At 41.5% G+C, this 22,212-nt stretch overlaps 1 protein-coding gene across 1 annotated transcript in view; it reads left to right on the plus strand.

Moving 5' to 3' along the window:
• Positions 1–22,212, plus strand: part of fam193b (family with sequence similarity 193 member B) — a 69,277-nt gene that overhangs the window by 40,856 nt on the left and 6,209 nt on the right. The window contains exons 4-8 of the mRNA XM_055642926.1: positions 912–1,017; positions 9,988–10,519; positions 13,728–13,920; positions 15,223–15,453; positions 18,858–19,998. Coding sequence (XP_055498901.1) covers positions 912–1,017; positions 9,988–10,519; positions 13,728–13,920; positions 15,223–15,453; positions 18,858–19,998 — 2,203 coding nt within the window. The remainder of the gene's footprint in view (positions 1–911; positions 1,018–9,987; positions 10,520–13,727; positions 13,921–15,222; positions 15,454–18,857; positions 19,999–22,212) is intronic.

Raw genomic sequence — 22,212 nt, forward strand, 5'->3', positions numbered from 1 at the left:
CATCTGTGTGAAAAAGTTTTTCCTCATCTCCTTCTGAATGGCTTGCCCCTTAGTCTTAAACTGTGGTCCCTGGTACTGGATTCCCACCCCCCCCCACCCCCCAACACCGGGTACGTTTCCTGCAAAATTTCCTGCAAAAAGATAGCATATTGCAATAAAATACTAAAGATTGCACATTGTCTAAGAGAATCTTATTGCATGTGTCAATGAAAGCCATGGCTTGTCTATTTCAATGGCCATCAGTGATGAAACTAAGAGTGTTTTAAAGAGACAATGGTATCTGATTACTTAGTTTAAAGATACAGTGCAGATCTCTTTTGGCCCACCGAGTGTGCGCCGACCAGCAATCACCCCATACATGAGCGCTATCCCACGCACTAGGAACAATTTATTATTTACTGAAGCCAATTAACTTACAGACTCGCATGTCTTTGTGGGAGGAAACTGGGCACCCGGGAAAAATCTACACGATCACAGAGAGAATGCAAACTCTGCACAGACAGCACCCGTAGTCATGAATGACCCAGGTCTCTGGCGCTGTAAGGCAGCAGTTCTACCACTGTGCCACCATGCTACAGGGAGGCTACATGGGAATACCCTTGACTTTCCCCAAGCTAGCTTTTTTTCTGCATTCCACTTTTTAAAGCATCTGTTAAGTGATTCTCTAGTTCTCAATTGAAATTGCATTATTATTAATTTGGCCAGAGTAATTAAAAAAATGTTCCCTAATTCATCAGTCGCATTTAATCAAATTTGAGAAATGGAAACATGGATTTTAACAGAACTACCTGTATCTTGGAAATGTATTCCTGTCTGACCATTACAAAACAAACTATCTTTTGTTTGTATATTTTCATCTCATTTTAGTAGCTTTCTTGACGTTTCTTCCCCCTCGATTTGTTCCGTACCAGGAATCCAACAGGGTAACTAGTGACTGTTCAAGATCGCCCTCTTGTGTCTCAGTGAAAAACAGTTCTGTGCAATGTAAGAATATGTCCAGAAGGCCGACTCCACCAGGTAATGTCTGATAAACTTGAATGGTATTTACTGTTAACTTGTGTTACACTTGCCTTCCTTGTTTCCTTGTTTTCATTGTCTTCAAGGTAGGATTAGGGTATAGTACAACAGAAGTCGGAAAATGAAGTTGAGAGTTGCTTGTTGTTATCATGCATGATATCAATATGGCATTACAATTGATTATTTTGGGAAAATCATCCTTAACCTACTTGTGAACACACAGCCATTTGGAGATAATTCACGTTCATTTATTTCTATCGGAAGGATGTGCAGAAGATTTCAATGTTTTCATTGACAATGCATGCTTGTGGATGGTATAGGTGCATGTTAACTTTGGCAGCAATGAATTTGTGAAGTCTTCTTATTTCTACTTCAATAGAAAAGCCTTTGAAATATGCACAATTCAACTCTCCCATGTCTGCCTCGTTATCTTGTATATTAAACTACAACTTGGACTGAAATATTGAAGGATCAAAATCAGACATTGAATTAAAGTATGTTTACAATTGATTGTTATGAAATAACAAAGAGCTTGTTACACATTCTTGTTAAACATAAAGTATGTTTACAATTGATTGTTATGAAATAACAAAGAGCATGTTACACATTCTGTAAATGGGCTGGATGGTTTGGAGTTTGTAAAATGTGTGCAGGATAGTTTTTTGCATCAATACATAGAGGTACCTACTAGAGGAGGGGCAATGCTGGACCTCCTGTTAGGAAATGAGATGGGACAGGTGGCGGAGGTATGCGTTGGGGAGCACTTCGGGTCCAGTGATCACAATACCATTAGTTTCAATATAATTATGGAGAGGGTCAGAAATGGACCTAGGGTTGAGATTTTTGATTGGAGAAAGGCTAACTTTGATGAGATACGAAATGATTTAAAAGGAGTGAACTGGGACATTTTGTTTTATGGGAAGGATGTAGAGGAGAAATGGAGGACATTTAAAGGGGAAATTTTAAGAGTACAGAATCTTTATGTTCCTGTTCGGTTGAAAGGAAACGGTAAAAATTGGAAAGAGCCCTGGTTTTCAAGGAAATTGGACATCTTGTTCGGAAAAAGAGGGAGATCTACAATAATTATAGGCAGCATGAAGTAAATGAGGTGCTTGAGGAGTATAAGGAATGTAAAAAGAATCTTAAGAAAGAAATTAGAAAAGCTAAAAGAAGATATGAGGTTGCTTTGGCAAGTAAGGTGAAAGTAAATCCAAAGGGTTTCGACAGCTATATTAATAGCAAAAGGATAACGAGGGATAAAATTGGTCCATTGGAGAGACAGTGGACAGCTATCTGCAGAGCCAAAAGAGATGGGGGAGATATTGAACAATTTATTTTCTTCGGTATTCACCAAGGAGAAGGATATTGAATTATGTGAGGTAAGGGAAACTAGTATGGTAGCTATGGATACTATGAATTTCAAAGTAAAAGAAGTACTGACACTTTTGAAAAATATAAAAGTGGATAAGTCTCCAGGTCCTGACAGGATATTCCCTAGGACATTGAGGGAAGTTAGTGTAGAAATAGCCGGGGCTATGACAGAAATATTTCAAATGTCATTAGAAACGGGAATATCCCCGAGGATTGGCGTACTGTGCATGTTGTTCCATTGTTTAAAAAGGGTTCTAAGAGTAAACCTAGCAATTATAGACCTGTTAGTTTGACTTCAGTGGTGGCCAAATTAATGGAAAAGATACTTAGAGATAATATACATAAGCATCTGGATAAACAGGTTCTGATTAGGAACAGTCAACATGGATTTGTGCCCGGAAGGTCATGTTTGACTAATCTTCTTGAATTTTTTGAAGAGGTTACTAGGGTAATTGACGAGGGTAAAGCAGTGGATGTTGTCTATATGGACTTTAGTAATGCCCTTGACAAGGCTCCTCATGGAAGGTTGGTTAAGAAGGTTCAACTGTTATGTTATAAATGCAGGAGTAGCAAGATGGATTCAACAGTGGCTGAATGGGAGACGCCAGAGGGTAATGGTGGATGGCTGTTTGTCGGGTTAGAGGCAGGTGACTAGTGGGGTGCCTCAGGGATCTGTGTTGGGTCCTTTGTTGTTTGTCATGTACATCAATGATCTGGGTGAAGGTGTGGTAAATTGGATTAGTAAGTATGCAGATGATACCAAGATAGGGGGTGTTGTGGATAATGAAGAGGATTTCCAAAGTCTACAGAGTGATTTAGGCCATTAGCACGTTCAAATCAGCAACCCTCAAACGAACGCTTTCTTGAGTTCAAAAAGTTCCTAGGCAGTGTTTTAAAATGGCTCACCCCATCCTAATGATGAACTCAACATATTGTGGAGTCCTTTGAAGAATGGGCTGAAAGATGGCAGATGGAGTTTAATGCTGATAAATGTGAGGTGCTACACCTTGGCAGGACAAATCAAAATAGGACATACATGGTAAATGGTAGGGAATTGAAGAATGCAGTTGAACAGAGGGATCTGGGAATAACTGCATAGTTCCTTGAAGGTGGAATCTCATATAGATAGGGTGGTAAAGACAGCTTTTGGTATGCTAGCCTTTATAAATCAGAGCATTGGGTATAGAAGCTGGGATGTAATGTTAAAATTGTACAAGGCATTGGTGAGACCAAATCTGGAGTATGGTGTACAATTTTGGTCGCCCAATTATAGGAAGGATGTCAACAAAATAGAGAGAGTACAGACGAGATTTACTAGAATGTTGCCTGGGTTTCAACAACTAAGTTACAGAGAAAGGTTGAATAAGTTAGGTCTTTATTCTCTGGAGCGCAGAATGTTAAGGGGGGACTTGATAGAGGTCTTTAAAATGATGAGAGGGAAAGACAGTTGATGTGGACAAGCTTTTCCCTTTGAGAATAGGGAAGATTCAAACAAGAGGACATGACTTCAGAATTAAGGGACAGAAGTTTAGGGGTAATATGAGGGGGAACTTCTTTACTCAGAGAGTGGTAACGGTGTGGAATGAGCTTCCAGTGGAAGTGGTTAAGGCAGGTTCGTTGGTATCATTTAAAAATAAATTGGATAGGCATATGGATGAGTTATGGTATGAGTGCAGGCAGGTGGGACTAAGGGAAAAAAGTTGTTCGGCACGGACTTGTAGGGCCGAGATGGCCTGTTTCCGTGCTGTAATTGTTATATGGTTGTCAGAGATTGCGAAACAAAAGTGCATGAACGTTTGAACAAAGTTTTCAACCTATGAACAAAGTGCATAGGTGAAGAAAGGGAAATGGCTTTAATATAAATAGGGTCCTGAAAGTCTGAAGAAGGGTCTTGAGTTGAAACGTCACCTGTCCATGTTCTCCAAAGATGCTGCCTGACCTGCTGAGTTACAGCAGCACTTGGTGCCCTTTTGTTCTTTGTTTCTGAAAGAATTAATTAATGAAATATTACTCCGTTATTCTACTTGGTCCTATCATTGCAATAACATGATACAAACATGAAGCTGATGACTAATTATCTCAATTAAATCAAGAACAAATGGATGGATGGTTATGGAGAAGCAAAGCTAAAATTATAGATGTACCTGGATACAAGAACAATTCAGACAAAATAGACGGACATAGCATTCATAGAGTAAAATGGGTTTCACTGTTAACTTTCATTGAATACAGGTGCACAACCTTTTATCCGAAAGCCTTGGGACCAGACACTTTTCGTAATTCAGAATTTTTCAGCTTTAGGAATGGAAGATTTTTAGCGTAGATTTTAACGGCTGGCTCAGTGGTAGAGTGCTCGGCTCCTATCCGCAAGATCGCGAGTTTGCGCCTCGATCCTGGCAGTTACTCGATCGCGAGTTTGAGTCTTCAATGTAGTTTTTTCTTCCAGAATAGGAGAGAATAGGGAGGGTTAGGCTGGGATCATTCTCTACGAGATGATCTTAGTGCGGGAGACAAGTATAGGAGAGGTGTACTGACTGTGGGCAGAACTTTGGAAGTGATTGCCCACCTTTCTCAAAAGCCGCTGTGTCTCCCTGTCCCTCCAACTCCAGAGGAATCCGCTCCCCGATGGGCCGCTACGGCGACACGTGGCAGTTCGCCCACAGCCCGAGCTGCGCCACCCCAAGAACAAGACGTACCTTGCACACCATCAGCTTCTGCCCCTATGGGGAGCGTGTTCCTCTGGAGTTGGAGCGGGGCTGGGCTGGAGTTGCTGATCTGGGATCTCCGTGCTTGCAATGGGCCTGGGGGTCGGTGTCCCGATGAGGGGGAGCAGCTCGGGCTGTGGGCGAACTGCCACTTGTCGCTGTAGCGGCCCATCGGGGAGCGGTTTCTGGTAGTCCTGACGTCTCTCAGCTCCTGTCCAGGGGGGTGGCCGGAGACGTCAGGACCAACAGGAACCCGCTCCCCGATGCGCCGCTACAGCGACAAGTGGCAGTTCGCCCACAGCCTGAGCTGCGCCCCCTCAACCGCAACCCGGGTTCCTCTGGAGTTGGAGCGGGGCTGGGCTAGAGTTGCTGCTGGCTGTGAGTCTCTGGGATCTCCGTGCTTGCAGTCGGTGTCCCGTTGGTCCTGACGTCTCCGGCCACTCCCCTGGACTGGAGCTGAGACTGGGAACTGTACCGCCCTTGCCCCCTCCCTCTGCAACTGCAAATAACCCCACAGTTCCCAGTCTCAGCTCCTGTACAGGGGGGTGGCCGGAGACGTCACAGCCCGAGCTGCGCTGCCTCATCTGCAAGACCAAGACGTACCTTGCACACCATCAGCTTCTGTCCCTACGGGGAGCGTGTTCCTCTGGAGTTGGAACGGGGTTGGGCTGCTGCTGGCTGTGGGTCTCTGGGATCTCCGTGCTTGCAGTGGGCCTGGGGGTCGGTGTCCCGTTGGTCCTGACGTCTCCGGTGACTGGCATTGACCCGCTGGCATCCCCGACGTGAAGACAGTGCAAAGCCCCCTCGCAGGTGCAATGGGCGGGGAGCTGGAGAGGGGAGGGAAGGGGTCACACATATGGCCGGGAAGCAGAGGGGTGTAGGTGGGGTGAAACTGAAGGGAGCGACAATTTGCTTCTGCCTGCCCGCTGACTTTAAAAAGTTCCCACGCAAGAATCACGATACACTGTGTATCGTGAGTCTACCGTGGGAACTTTTTAACTCAGCTGGCAGGCAGCAGCAGATTGTCAATTATTAACCCTCCCGCGCAATATACCCTCACCTTCTCTTTTATGAATGGGGATTTAGTTCCCCTTTCTTCGAGGACCGACCGGAGGTTCCGCTGTCACCTCTGCGGGCCGCCCTCGGTGAACGTCTTCAAGGACCTTTCTTCAAGGACCGAACAAATGTCCGCTATTCGGAGCTTTTCGTTATTTGGAACTTCGGATAAAAGGTTGTGCACCTGTACTGACTTTTTAGTTTGAGATTAAAATGTCAGTATACTTTAGAAAGACTGAATATAAAATTAGGCATGTGGGTAGACTGTATCAGTGTTAATTTTTGACTTGAGGTGATGAATGATGTTGACCAAGAAGAAACTAGCCGAACTAGATTCGGTATAGGTTGAGATAACAGATAGTAAAGGACAAAATCAATGCAGTATTGATAGCATCATAAAAAGCAGCATAATATTTGGACAAGAAAAATGAATAAGTAAACCTGCAGCAAAAGCAATACATTAACAAGGCATGACTTAAATTAATTTTATCTGGGGAAATCGGTTAACTCATCTCAGGGATAAAGATGATGTACAAATGAAAACAAATATGAATATTCTCTTTGGAGATTTTGTATGTTTGGAATTCTCTAACTCAACTGTGGATGCTGAGTTAAGAAGTAGAATAGACAATATTTTGGACTTGAAGTTACAGGCAGATCAGCCATGAGCCATGATCAGCCATTTTACACAGAGAGTGGTGAATCTGTGGAATTCTCTGCCACAGAAGGTAGTTGAGGCCAGTTCATTGACTATATTTAAGAGGAGGTTAGATGTGGCCCTTGTGGCTAAAGGGATCGGGGGGTATGGAGAGAAGGCAGGGATGGGATACCGAGTTGGATGATCAGCCATGATCATATTGAATGGCGGTGCAGGGCCGAATGGCGTACTGCACCTATTTTCTATGTTTCTATGATTGTCTTGTATGATGGGGCTCGAGAAAATAAGTGATCATGGTGTATTTTCTATGCACGAGTAAAATGATGTCAAAATGTTTCTTGAGTATAAACCCAATTATGTTGCCACGAGGAATACATTGGACTAGGAAGATGGGCTAATTAGATGAAAAGATTTGTCTAGATGAATATGGACTGAAAAGATTTTTGGAAATATTTTAAAGATTTCAACCAACCGACATTCGATTAAGAAATTAAAAGCTCCTCAAGCAAGGTGATTCACCTATTGCAAAGGAGCTCGAAGATTGTGTTAGACTAAAGAAGCTTATGCTGCTTCAAGGTAATGTGGTATGCTTGAAGATAGATTTTTATCAAGCAGTAAAGCAGTGAAGATTACAAATTTGAAAATTGGAGTTGCTCATTAAAGGCATAAGTACTCATGGGGGGACATGAATATCAGAAAATCAAATTAGCAATGATGATGGTGATTGTCTGGAGTATATGACAGATGTTTTTTACTGACAAATGTCTTGATGAACCATCGAGGAAAACAGTTTTAGATTTAATGTTATGTAATGAGAAGGGGTTAATTTATAATTAGGTAGCTAAGGAGCTTGAGGAACAGTGATCACCATACAATCAGAGTTTATATTAAAATAAAGGTAGTGTTTTGATGAAAAGAGAAGGCTTATTATGAGGTAGACACAAAATGCTGGAATAACTTAGCGTGTCAGGCAGCATCTCTGGAGAGAAGGAATGAGTGATGTTTCGGGTCGAGACGCTTCTTCAGACTGATGTCAGGGGAGGGGGCGGGACAAAGAGAGAATGTAGTCGGAGACTGTGACTTGAGGGGGAACTGGGAAGGGGGAGGGGATGGAGAGAGAAAGCAAGGGCTATTTGCAGTTCAAGAAGTCAATGTCCATACCGCTAGGGTGTACACTACCCAAGCGAAATATGAGGTGCTCTTCCTCCAATTTGCGCTGGGCCTCACTCTGACAATGGAGGATGCCCAGGACAGAAAGGTCAGATTTGGAATGTGAGGGGGAATTGATGTGCTGAGCCACCAGGAGATAGGTAGGTTAAGACGGACTAAACGGAGGCTTAACGTACCTGATCTTAACTTAACTGATCTCCCGGTGGCTCAGTCCTGTCTACAGATGGGTCTCTACCCGAAACGTCACCCATTCCTTCTCTTCAGAGATGCTGCCTGACCCGCTGAGTTACTCCAGCATTTTGTGTCTACCCAGAATTTGGAGAATACCAGGTCAGCAAATGAAGATCAAGGAATTGATCGGGAATAGGAATATGGGAATCATCAGGCAAAAAAAATTAAAGTAGATTCTTTAGCTGGTGTAAGTCTCATAGCATACTGAGGCCAAATAAATTATGTTGGAAAATTATGAAATGGCAGAGAAATTTGAAATATTTTGTCTGCTTTCACAGAAGATGACACAAACTAACTGGAAATATTAAAGTAAATAAGAAGCTCAAGATGTTAGCTTGAGGTTTTACTGGAGAAATGAATACATTTTCAGGATCTGGTGAACTGCATCCTCTGGTTTTGAACAAGATTCCTATGGCATCAATGGACGCACAAGTAGTCAATTTTGAAAATTCTTTAGTTTCCAAAAGGATCCTATTGGTTAGAAAGTAGCAAGGTACTGATTGGGGATGATCAGCCATGATCACATTGAATGCCGGTGCTGGCTCGAAGGGCCGAATTGCCTACTCCTGCACCCATTGTCCATTGTCCAAATGTAACCCTACAATTTAAGAAAGTGGGAAAGGAGAAAGCTCAGAACTGCAGACAATTAGAAAATGCTGGACAGTCAAGAAATTGCAGATGCTAGAATCTTGAGTAAAACACAGTGGCGGAGGAACTCAGCAGTTCTGGCAGCATCTGTGGAGAGAGTGGACAGATGATGTTTCTGGTTATCCTTCTGACTGATAGAGTAGCAGGAAGAAAGTTGGAAAGGAGATGTGGGAGAGAAAGCTAGAAAGGCAATGTTGGGGTAGAAGTAAGTGATAAGTTGATACAGCTTGGTAAGTGAAAGGTGGGTAGAGGTGAGGAGAAATAATGATTGCCAGACATGTGGAGTAAATGACAAAGACGAAGTGAAAAGGAAGCTAAAGGTTGTCAGATGCAGAAAGAAGAGGAGTGAAATGTAAAGATTACACCAAAATTGGTGGGATTGAGATTGGCACGGTAGGCTGTCGAAATATAGAGTGAGATATAGTTGATATCAGCTATAGCGAGATATCAGCTACATAAATGGGTGGAGAAATAGCAGTTGGAGTTTAATACGAGCACGTGAGGGTTGTTGCACTTTGGAACAACAAATGCAAGTGAAAGGTATACAGCTAATATCAAGACCTTTAACAGCATAGATGTACAATGGAATCTGGGGGTCCATGTCTGTACCTCGTCCCTGAAGCAGAAGAAGATAGAGTGGGAAAGAAGGCATATGGTATGCTTGCATTCAATGTTCGAGGCATTGATATCGGCAGGGTTTGGTGTGGTAATTTCTTGTCCTTCAGAGGACATGATCCTTCAATCTAAGCGCTGCAGTGTAGAAACATAGAAAAATAGGTGCAGGAGTAGGCCATTCGGCCCTTCGAGCCTGCACCGCCATTCGATATGATCATGGCTGATATATAGATTCAACTTCTCTGTACTCTAAATCTGACAATATTGTAGGTCACTATAGCAGCTAAAATGGGAAATTAGATTTTGAGCTCATGTTCTTTGTTTTCCCATTTTAGTAACTATTGCATTTGACTTATTTGCCAGTGTTTTTTTAATCTGGCCTGTTTTTCAAATACTTGTCTTTTATCATTTGCGAACAGATTTGAAACATCTCTTTTTTTAAATCATTATCAACATGTGGTGATGAAAAATGTAATGGATTATCCCATTGTGTTGCTATTTTTGTTTAACCTACAGGATTTTGTCTTGTAGGTGGCGAGTTTCACTGCACAGAAGATCACAGGTATTCTGTCCTTGCAGCACCTCCTAACAGTCCCACTGGCTTGTCCTCCCATCAACACCCTCTTACAGCGCCAAAGTCTCCTGAAGTTGCAAACGAGTCAGCAGTTACTATTCAACAGCATGGACACCCAACTTCTACAACCCCATGTACTGTGCCACATAGCACTGTAACCTCCACAAATTCAAATAGGAAACAACCTGTGGCATCTGGTATTCTACAAGTTCTGCCTTATGTACACAAGACCTCTGCAGTTGCCCTGACTAATAATCTATCTCCAGATGTGTCCTTGATTTCAAAAAACTCTGTTGCTGCTTCTACAGGTGTGCTTGTGACCCCAGTGCCTCCAAGTGCTAACACTCATATTGCAAACAATGGGTTATTCCCAAAGACTACAGCTGGAGCCCCTATTTGCACCAGTCATTACAATGGAGCTTGTCCAGTAACAACAACACCAAATCCAGCTACATCGGGCAGTGGAATCTGCAGGTTAGTATTTCTTTTCCAAATTGTTTCATAAAATGATAAGCTGGCTGGAGATTGCAGTGAACATCCGTTTGGAACAGTTATCGACAACACCAGAACTGTGCATGTTTGAAACTCCAAAAAGAACCGTAGATGCTGGAAATCTAAAATATAGCCACAAAATGATGGAAACACTCAGTGGATCAGGCAGCACCCGTGGGCAGAGAAATGTTAATTTTTAGGCACGAGACATTTGGCGGACCTGAAGCTTAAACTCTATTTCTTTTTCCACAGGAGCTTCATGACCAGTCGAATTTTCTGTTCATTTCAGTGTGAATGTCTTGCCCATTCCTCTGAAAATAGAACTCAATGGGGATAGTTTTATTTTTAGTCTTGTTGAAATCCCTGTCTCAATTTTAAATCTTTGCAGTGCATATCTCCTGATAACTATGGATTGTCCAGTTTGTAGAGAGTGTTTTGATCTCTGCACATCCATAAATCACGAGTGAGTAGACTGCCCATGATTAAAGCATCTTGGTTCGAGGCCCAATTAAGCACCATACTCATCACAATCCTTAGTTATGCCATCTTCCTGTTTATTTGGGATTTTTTGTTACAATGCCAGCATTGACCTTTTTTGTAATTTCAGATCTGTGATTCAGATTTGATTTGTGCTAAAGTTCAGAAGAGGGACAATCATGTAAAGAACAAGATATTGAATTTCCCTTGTATTTTCAAGATTTACATTAAATATTCCTCATAAAATTGAAACTCTCTGCACATATGACATAGAAAAGTGCAGCACAGGCTTAAGCCCTTCTGCCCACAATGTTTGTGCTGAACATGATGCCAAAATGAACTAATCTTGGATTCGATACTTTCCATTCCCTGCATATCCATGTGCCTATCTAAAAGCCTCTTAAATGCCACTGTCATATCTGCCTCCATCACCACCCCTGGCAGCACGTTCCCATTCACTCATCACTCTCTGTGTAATAAAAAAAATATTGCTCTGCACATCTTTAAACATTGCACCACTCACCTTAAATCTGTCCCCTCTAGTCTTTGATATCTCCACCCTGGTAAAAAGGTTCTGACTGTCTATCCCATCTATGCAGCTCACAATTTTACATACTTCTATCAGGTCTCCCCTCAACCTCTGGCATTCCAGAGAAACCAATCTACGTAAATCCAGGCAGCATTGTGGTAAACCTCTGCACCTTCTTCGAAGCCTCTGCATCCTTCTTGTAATGGGGCAACCAAAATTGCATGTCATGCTCCAAATGGGGCCTAATAAAACAATTATAAAGCTGCACCATAACTTCCTGACACTGGGGCTCAATGCCCCAACCAATGAAGGCAAACATACCATATGCCACCTTGACCACTCTTTCTACTTGTTGGTACTTTCAGGGACTTAGATCTCAAGTTTCCTCTGAACATTCATGCTTTTAAGGGTCTCGCTATTAACTGTATATATTTACAATATTGATATTGTCTGCAAACTTACTAACAAATCCACCTACATTTATGTCCAAGTCATTTTTTTTAAGTTTTACACGCACACACACATAAATTACAATTGCATGAACATTAAAACATGTTTGCCGTGCTGCTGATCACTTCGCAATTTGGTTTTGGTTATAGTTTTCTATGGCCTGTATTGGTCTGGTCCTCTAGTTAAACCTCTCTACTGTGTGCTACCACCTGATCTTATTGATCCATTTTCGCAAAACATATTGCAACTCATTGGTTCCTTCCTGTGTGGGGCTAGTGATGCCAGCTAGTTTTAAGAACAATTATTCCTTGGGTAATAAACTGCTTCATTGTGGCTTAAGTGTAAATTAGGTTAGGAAAAAAAATCACTTGGTATGGATAAACATTTTTATTTTATTTATTTTGCTGCATTAGTTCTCCAAATATTTCTTCAATTAATTGACAAATCAAAGTGGTTTACTAACTGACTTTGTGGGGCCGGGTAATAAATTATCTGGGAATGTAGCTTTATTTAGTAATTGAATGACAATAACACTTTTGGCATTTTTTTCCATTTGATTAATTTAATTCATTCATTTATATTTGCTAACAATCTTCTTATTACCTAAACCGCTAATGAATCTTAATCTAATCCAGTACCACAATTTGATGTGAAAGTCAAACAAATTTGAAATTTGAATGGTAAATTTAAAGAAAGTTGATAAGACTGAATAGGTGAAACAGAATCTATGGAAGAAGAAAGAGTTGATGTTTCAGGTCTTAGACCTTTCATTCGAATTGGGAATTGAAAAGGTAAGAATGGTAGTTTGTAGTTGGTGGTGGAGAGGATTGATATGAATAAAGGAGATATATTTCACAGGTTGACTTCAGGGTTGCCACAAGTTTTCTGTTGTATTGATTAGCTATGGTGCTTTGTTTGACTGTTATTTGCTGCTCAATCCGGGGTTGTGGGTTCTGCTTAAAAGGTCAAGCTTAACTAATGGAAAATGGAAAACTGATCCAATATCAGAGATAGATAACATAAAGCAGAAATGGCTAGTTCTGCTACAGAGAAAGCAAGTTATCCAAATATAGGGAATTTGATATTGAATGTGGATAGTTGTAATGTCTCCAGTTAGATGATGAGGTGTTGTTCCTCAAGCACGTGTTGGCTCTTATCATAACACGGCTCACTGGGAACCTGTAGTCTTGTAATAGATGTTTGCAGCTCTCATTTTTCCTTCGATGGAGGTGAAGGATCCAGAAAGAGGAGGGCATCTAAGATGGACTATGTGATACTGAGAGCAGGGTGCAAATTGCAGGCAGAAGTAATGACATTTTCAAGTGTTTTATGTCATGAAGCTGTATCAATGCAGTAATTTATTGATGTTACAGGAGAAGAGTTGAAGCGGCCAAAGAGATTTAAACAGAGATTGCACCACATATCCCACAAAAAAAACAAGCAAAGCTTGGGCCCGTGTGAACTGGAGAAAGTGAAAGGAGTTAGAAGAGCACTCTCAATGCAGGGATAAGTTCAATAGCTGAATGGGTATGTTGGTAGAGGGAAATTGGTTGAGTTTCTGTTCAAGGAAGAATGGGGGGGGGGGGGGGGGGGTCCCTCCATCTATCCTCATGGGATGATGCAGAGAGGTGTAGAGCACCCAATAGAAATCAAAATGAGTCACTTTTATTGAGTATGCTTGGCGAGCTCAGTTGTATTTTTTTAATCTTGAAACTTAGTTTGTTGCCTCTCTAGGGACCAGTCATGCAAGAGTCGTTTGTGCACAAATGAAACTGCCTATAGTCCTACACGGAATCACAATGCAGATGAAAGTCTGGAAGAAGACGACAGCTGCTCAGAGCACAGCTCATGCACATCTCACTCTGCCAATCAAAAAGAAGGAAAATACTGTGATTGTTGCTATTGTGAATTCTTTGGTCATGGACCGGTGAGTGCAATCCAGTTAGGAAGTTAACATAGAACATTACAGCACAAGAACAGGCCCATCGGCCCACAATGTGCTGAACATGATGCCAAGATCATCACTTCTCTACCTGCACATTACCCATATCCCTTGATTCCCTGCATATCCATAAGCCCCATAAAATCTTTTAACTGCCCCTAACATATTTGCTTCAATCACCACGCCCAGCAATGTGTTTCAGGCACTCACCACCCACTGTGTGGAAAATATTTGCCCCGCTCATCTCCTTTTAACTTTGCCCCTCTCAACTTAAAGCTCTGCCCTCGATCTTTTTAATTTTTTTTCATCCTGGGAAAAAGATTCTGACAATCTACCATATCTCTGCCTCTCATAATATTAAATACTTCTATCAGGTCTACCTGTAACCTCCAGCGTTCTTGCAAAAACAATCCAAGTCTGTTCAATTTCTCCCTGAAGCTAATACTCCCCCAATCCAGGCATAATTCTGGTAAACCTCCTCTGTACCCTTTCCAAAGCTTCCACTTCCTTCGTGTAATGGGGCGACCAGAATTGCACACAATACTCCAAATGTGGCCTAACCAAAGTCCTATAAAGTTGCATCATGACTTTATAAAATTGTTCAGACAAAACTAGACAGATCATTTTCTTATAGGGATTGGCTGTTAGGAAAATTTCATCGAGAACACTATGGCAATTTATGGAGTGTGAAGCATTATAGAGATATGTGAAGGACAATTATAATTTTTACATCTACCTTTTCATTTGGATGAGTTGGTTCACAAGATTGCAGTAACTGGCTAGATATTGAATATTGAATGAATTTAAAGCAAAATATTTTTTTGTTCACTCCACAAGTCTCGGGATTGATGTAATGACTTCATTTAATTGTTAAAACTAGGTTTTTCATCAACCCATTCTTCCAAATCTGTTTGTAATGAGGATCCACTGAGTCCCAAACTACTGAATTACTCCTCAGAAAAGAATATTTTGGAACCTTGAATCCAATTCCCTTTTGCGTGCTCTGCGACAAAGATCATTCATACATGCTTAAAGTTAAGGTTGATAACATCAAAATTATTTACTGAAAGAGGAAAGATAATACATAATGTTAATATTGAAGATTGCTAAGGTTCAGTAAATTGATGCTCTTAGTCTCAACAATGCATGTCAAAATAACATCACAGTTAGCATTGTTCAAAGTGTTAGCAGACTTGATGGGCCAAATGCCCTAATTCTACTCCAATGTCTTATGTTATTAATTTCTTGAGACATATGCAAATAATTAATTTTACAATTCTATTCAAGCCTCCTGCAGCTCCAACAAGTAGGAACTACACTGAAATCCGGGAGAAGCTGCGGACACGGCTAACAAAACGCAAAGAGGAGCTCCCACAAAAATCAAGCAATGGGTCAATCCGGGAACCACCTGTGGATGAAAGGAATGTTGAAGACCTGTTAAACTACATCAACAGCTCAGAGCAGAAACCAGCCAACAGTAGCAAAGCAGCCAAAAGAGCACGGCACAAGCAGAAAAAAGTACGTTTTGTGACTAAATAAGAGGAGCTTGGGAAAGGGAGATTTGTTTGTCAGATGCCTAGAATAATCCGGTTTGTTTGTTCTCTGGAATGCTTTAATTGTTAAGAACACTTGGGCGACAAGGTTGCATCAGCTACATCACTAATTTGTAACATGAACTGATTTGTGTTGTTTGAAGTACATTCCATATGTACTTGAGAGTTATCAGCACTGATAACTGCTGATAAACTGCTGTCTTTGAGTTATTCCCCCATCTGCAACTTGTATTTGATTTAGGGGATCCCTTGGATAGGAAACAATAGAGAACTTTGCTGTCTTTCAGTCAACTTGATTACATGACTGAGTTGTAGTCAGGACTGCAGAAACAAGGAACTGCAGATGCTGGTTTACAAAAAAGACATGGTGCTGGTGTAACTCAGCAGGACAGGCAGAATCTGAAGAGGGTCTGAACCTGAAACGTCACTTATCCATGTTCCCCAGAAATACTGCCCAACCTGCTGAGTTACACCAGCACTTTGTCCTTTTTTTTAGTAGTCAGGCCTTAGTTATTTGAGCCAGCATTACTATTGCTGAATTTTAGCTATTAACCTTGTCTTCAGATTCAGATTATTTAATGACCACACAGTCAAGCTGGTGAAATTCAGGTTCAGTACAGGATGTTACCAAATAGGCTGATTCCCGTCAAACATAACATAAAACACAACAACATACAGTATACAGTACATGCACGAGGCTATGTGATGTTGTCATAGAGTGTTCAGAATTCGAATTGCATGTGGATAGAAACTGTTTTTAAATCATGATGTTTTGGCGGGCAGTGAGCTGTAGCACCATCCTGACGGCAGCAGGTGGAAGATGTGAGCTGGGTGGGAGGGATCAGAAATGATTTTCTTCACCCTTGACACGGACCGTTTGAGATTGAGTGATTCTATTGATGGGAGGGGAGTGCTGATGTTTTTGGATGCTTTGTTGACAATGCGCTGTAGTTTATTACGGGAGTGAGTGTCTAAACTGCTGTACCAGACTGTTATTGATGAAGTGAGCATGCTTTGGATGATGGCTGTGTAAAATCGGATTAGGAGATGTTTCCTCACTCTGAACTTCTTGAGCTGGCGGAGAAAGAAAAGAATTAAGAATTAAGAATGCTTAATTAAAATCGTGTTTTTCAAACATCAAATTATTTCATTTTAATATGCAATTGACATCAGAGGTATGAGAAAAATATAAAGGTAGTATTGTTAGCTATAAAAGTATTTTCTTTATTGCATGGTTGATGTTTCAGTGAGCTAAGTTTTTTAATTGTAAATTGATACTCATGTCACTTATATATAGTAAGTGTTGATATTTTAATTTTGTCAGAAGGTAGCTTCATTATTGGAATCATTTCCATGTTTAAATATTTTCCAAACCAATTAATATGTTTTTGCAAACAAAATAAAATGTATTTTTCTCTTTCTCAGCCCTCAATGCAATGCAATCTCTGCCTCAAATCTAACCCTATCCTATGGACAGTGCCCTCCATTATGTTTGAGACAAAGACCCACCATTTATTTATTTGCATCTGTATTCCACAATTTGAGATTTGTATTAGAACAAAATCACATGTGGTTAAAGTGCACATTGTTTGATTTTATTAAAGGATAGTTGTATACATTTTGGTTTCACCATGTAGAAATTACAGCTGTGTTTATACATAGCCCCCCCTTCCCCCTCCTTTCATGGCACCATAATGTTTGGCACACATGGCTCTACAGGTGTTTGTAATTGCTCAGGTGTGTTTAATTGCCTCCTTAATGCAGGTATAAGAGAGCTCTCAGCACCTAGTCTTTCCTCCAGTCTTTCCATCACTTTGGAAATTTTTATTGCTGTTTATCAACATGAGGACCAAAATTGTGCCAATGAAAGTCAAAGAAACCATTATGAGACTGAGGAACACGAATAAAACTGTTAGAGACATCAGTCAAACCTTAGGCTTACCAAAATCAACTGTTTGGAACATCATTCAGAAGAAAGAGAGCGCTGGTGAGCTTACCAATTGCAAAGGGACTGGCAGGCCAAGGAAGACCTCCACAGCTGATGACAGAAGAATTCTCTCTATAATAAAGGAAAATCCCCAAACATCTGTCTGACAGATCAGAAACACTCTTCAGGAGTCAGGTGTGGATTTGTCAATGACCACTGTCCGCAGTAGACTTCATGAACAGAAATACAGAGGCTACACTGCAAGATGCAAACCACTGGTTCGCTGCAAAAATAGGATGGCCAGGTTAGTTTGCCAAGAAGTACTTAAACGAGCAACCACAGTTCTGGAAAAAGGTCTTGTGGATAGATGAGACTAAGATTAACATAGCAGAGTGATGGCAAGAGCAAAGTATGGAGGAGAGAAGGAACTGCCCAAGATCCAAAGCATACCATCTCATCTGTGAAACACGGTGGTGGAGGTGAAATGGCATGGGCATGTATGGCTGCTGAAGGCACCGGCTCGCTTATCTTCATTGATGATACAACTGCTGATGGTAGTAGCATAATGAATTCTGAAGTGTATAGACACATCCTATCTGTTCAAGTTCAAACAAATGCCTCAAAACCCATTGGCCGGCGGTTCATTCTACAGCAAGACAATGATCCCAAACATACTGCTAAAGTAACAAAGGAGTTTTACAAAGCTAAAAAATGGTCAATTCGTGAGTGGCCAAGTCAATCACCCGATCTGAACCCAATTGAGCATGCATTTTATATGCTGAAGAGAAAGCTGAAGGGGACTAGCCCCCAAAACAAGCACCCATAAGCTAAAGATGGCTGCAATACAGGCCTGGCAGAGCATCACCAGAGAAGACACCCAGCAACTGGTGATGTCCATGAATCGCAGACTTCAAGCAGTCATTGCATGCAAAGGATATACATCAAAATACTAAACATGACTACTTTGATTTACATGACATTGCTATGTACCAAACATTACGGAGCCCTGAAATGGGGGGGACTATGTATAAACACTGCTGTAATTTATACATGGTGAAACCAAAATATATGAAAATGGCCTTTATTAAAATCTGACTATGTGCACTTTAACCACATGTGTTTTTTTAATATTACAAATCTCAAATTGCTTGTACAGAGTTTGCCCGTTACCTGCGTGGGTTTTCTCCGAGACCGTTGGTTTCCACCCACTTTCAAGACGTACAGGTTTGTAGGTTAACTGGCTTGGTAGAAATGTGAAATTGTCCCGAGTGTGTGTAGGATAGTGTTAGAGTGCGGAGATCATTGGCCAGTGCGCACTCTGTGGGCCAAAGGGCCTGTTTCCGTGCTGTATCGCTACACTAAACTAAACTAGAACTAATGTCCTTTTGTGCTGCTGATATAGTACACATTTAACTTCACTGCTCCATATTTTTGTGCTGCAGCAGGAGAAAGCCCGTTCTGAAGTTTACGATCAAAGGCCAGAGAAGACGTGCTCATCTTCAATGCGTATTCAAGACCTGGAGAAGGTTTCTGTGATAAATCAACATATACACGAGGATATAGAAGAGAAAGTCCTGATATTCAATCAACATGTTCAGGATGATATAGATGAGAAAGTTTCAAAACTGAACCAGCATTTTCAGGATGATATAGAAGAAAAACTTAATCAGCAAGAGCTATGGCACCAAGTGGAGTTGCAGCGAGTAAGTAGCATCTTGACTAGCAGGTTGGAGCAGCTTAAAGACAGAATTAGAGATTCCATCAAAGCAAACTTCAATGTAAGTGATTTGCCCAGAGATGATTTTGCAGAGTTGCCACCTATAGGAAAAGGCTTTCTAATAGACAGTAATGGCACCATGGACAAAGAAGAATCAAAAATAATAGACCACCAGAAACTTAATTTGAACTTATCATTAACAACAACACCAGGGATTTTGCAGAACCATTTGCTGGCTGGAAATAAGCACACAGTTGTCACAAATCAAGAGCATATTAGTCCTAATATGTTTGTACTAGAAAATTCATTAGGGAAGAAATCACGAGGCAATACTGCATTATCTTCAAAGGCGGAAAATACTGCAACATCTCGACTGGAGGATGTCGGTTCAGCGGTGCTGAATAAATCATCTTCAGAGTTGAAAGTGATAGAACAAGTCTCAAAAAGTGGGAAGCAGCCAAGGCAACCCAAGCAACATATTTCAGAGGTGACCAAAGGCAAATCGGTGCTTTCAAGGAAAGAGCAGGAGCACCCTCCAGTTTCAAAACTGCAGGGTTCCAAGCAGGCTACGGCTAAACATAAGACAAACCAGAACCATGATGGCAAGTCAGCAGATTCTGTGAAGGCGATTGCCAAATGTGAAGAGCCCCGGCAAGGCAAATGGAAGGGAGTCTGTGTTCTTGGCAACTCTGAAACTGCTGAGGTCAGGAAATACAATTCTAAAAACTCAAACTCCGAAAAGATGGAAGGCCCTGAAATTAAGGGAGTTAAAGAGGAGCAGCATATGTTATCTGAAATGTCTCAGTCAAAGGGCAAGAATAGGAAAGTCAAAAAGAAGAAACATGACAAGACCAACAACACTGTTGGTAAGTTTTGTTGATATACATTTTGGTTCATGTTCAGCCCTGAAAGAGCTTTGTGACTGACAGAGAAAATAGGTATTTAGAAAACTTCTGAAAGCGGTGGGGCTTGGGATGCCGCGTAATGACACTTCCCTGTTATCATTTAGATTAGGTAAAAAAAGAACTTTTTAGTGGAAGTAGTGAACATTAATAACTGACCAAAAGTTGGCATGTGTCAGGCACAGGAGTATATCTTCAAAATGGGCCAAATTACGACACATCCCCTGCATTTTACCAAGATCAGTGGGAGTACAGATGCTTAGAAACTGGTGTACTAATTGTCAGGTGTCAGCCAAAGGTTAGAATGGAAAGCATTAAAGATTGTTATCCTGATTTGGAGCTGAAAATCTAGAACTCTTCACAAAAGGAGGAATCACTAGGTCTCCTATTCTTGAACTTTTAGAATTGTCCTCTGTTAGTTGGCACCTACTCCTGCGCTAGTGGAAACAAGATTTACGTTTTTTTAAGTAACTCCTTGCTGAAGTGTAATGTATTTGGAAATTATTTTTTTTGTTAACCTGAATTTCTTAGAATTTCAAGTTGCCTTGGCAGATGTAATGAAAAGGCTTTTATTCACTTATGGGACATAGGTAGCCATCACACCAGAGACTGTTTGTTGATTTAACAAAATAGCATAATTTTATACTTTAATGTAAACTGCTGCAGCTTCTGATCACTTGAATGAGTAATGGCACAGGGATCATGATTGAGAAAATTGAGGTTCCATTGTTAGTAACAAAGATTCACGCCAGTTCTATGGGCAGGTGGAATAGGTGTTTAATTAAATTCCTTTGTGCTCAAACAATATGATGCTGAGCTTATGTGCCATGAAATATTAGCTTGCTTATTCCTCAACCACTGACAACTACCCATTTAAGCTGATCCAACATTAATTCCATTATTTAATTCTCCCAATGTTTTCATCAACCACTACACCCCCCCCCCCCCCCCTCCAATTTTTACCATGCACCTACAAACCAAGCACAATTTAAAGTAGCCAACAAACTTACCTACACCTTGAGATGTGGGAAAGCCACAGCAATAGGAGAAACCCACACATTTACAGAGAAAATGTGCTACCTCTACAGACAGCACCTGTGCTCAGACCTGAACTCTTTGACACTGAGGCAGCCACCTCGACTTGGACCATCTCCGACATCTCCCTACCGTTTTTATCTCACCGTCTCCATCACAGGAGATAGTCTATCGACTGACATCTATTATAAACCTACTGACTCACACAGCTATCTAGACTACACTTCTTCGCACCTTGCCTCCTGCAAAGACTATCCGCTACTCCCAATTCCTCCGTCTACGTGGCATCTGCCCCGAAGATGAGGTGTTCCATACCAGGACATCTGAAATGTCCTCATTCTTTAGGGAAGGTGGTTTCCCTCTTCCATCATAGATGAGGCTCTCACTAGAATCTCCTCAATATCCCGCAGATCCGCTCATGCTCCCCCTCCCACCAGTCGCACACAGTGCCCCTGGTCCTCGCCTTTCACCCTATCAGCCGTCGCGTATAGCACATAATTCTCCCAACATTTTTACCACCTCCAACCACACCCACCACTAGCCACATCTTCCCATCTCCACCCCTTTCCACAGAGACTGCTCCCTCCACAATTCCCTGGTTAACTCGTCCCTTCCCACCCAAACTAGCACCTCCCCAGGTACTTTCCCCTGCAGCCGCAGGAGATACAACACCTGTCCCTACACCTCCTTCCTCGACTCTGTCCAAGGACCCCGAACGTCTTTTCAGGTGAAGCAGAGGTTCACTTGCACCTCCTCCAACCTCATCTATTGTATCTGCTGTTCCAGATGTGGACTCCTATATATCGGCGAGACCAAGCACGAGCTCGGCAGACGTTTAGCTGAACATCTCTGCTCAGTCTGCCTAAACCTATCTGATCTCCCGGTAGCCAAACACTTTAACTCCCCTTCCTCCCACATTGACCATTCTGTCCTGGGCCTCTTCCATTGCCAGAGTGAGGCCCAGCGCAAATTAGAGGAACAGCACCTCATATTTCGCTATTGAATTCTTGCTTTCAATCTCTCTCCATACCTCCCCTTCCCAGTTCTCCCACCAATCTAACTGTCCCGATTACATTTTATCTCTGTTTGCTTTGTTGTCACCTCCCCCTAGCTAACAATAATTTATTCTACATTTTTCATGAT

This window comes from Leucoraja erinacea, chromosome 11 (genome assembly GCF_028641065.1).
Source record: "Leucoraja erinacea ecotype New England chromosome 11, Leri_hhj_1, whole genome shotgun sequence".
In the NCBI taxonomy this organism is placed as follows: Eukaryota; Metazoa; Chordata; class Chondrichthyes; order Rajiformes; family Rajidae; genus Leucoraja; species Leucoraja erinaceus.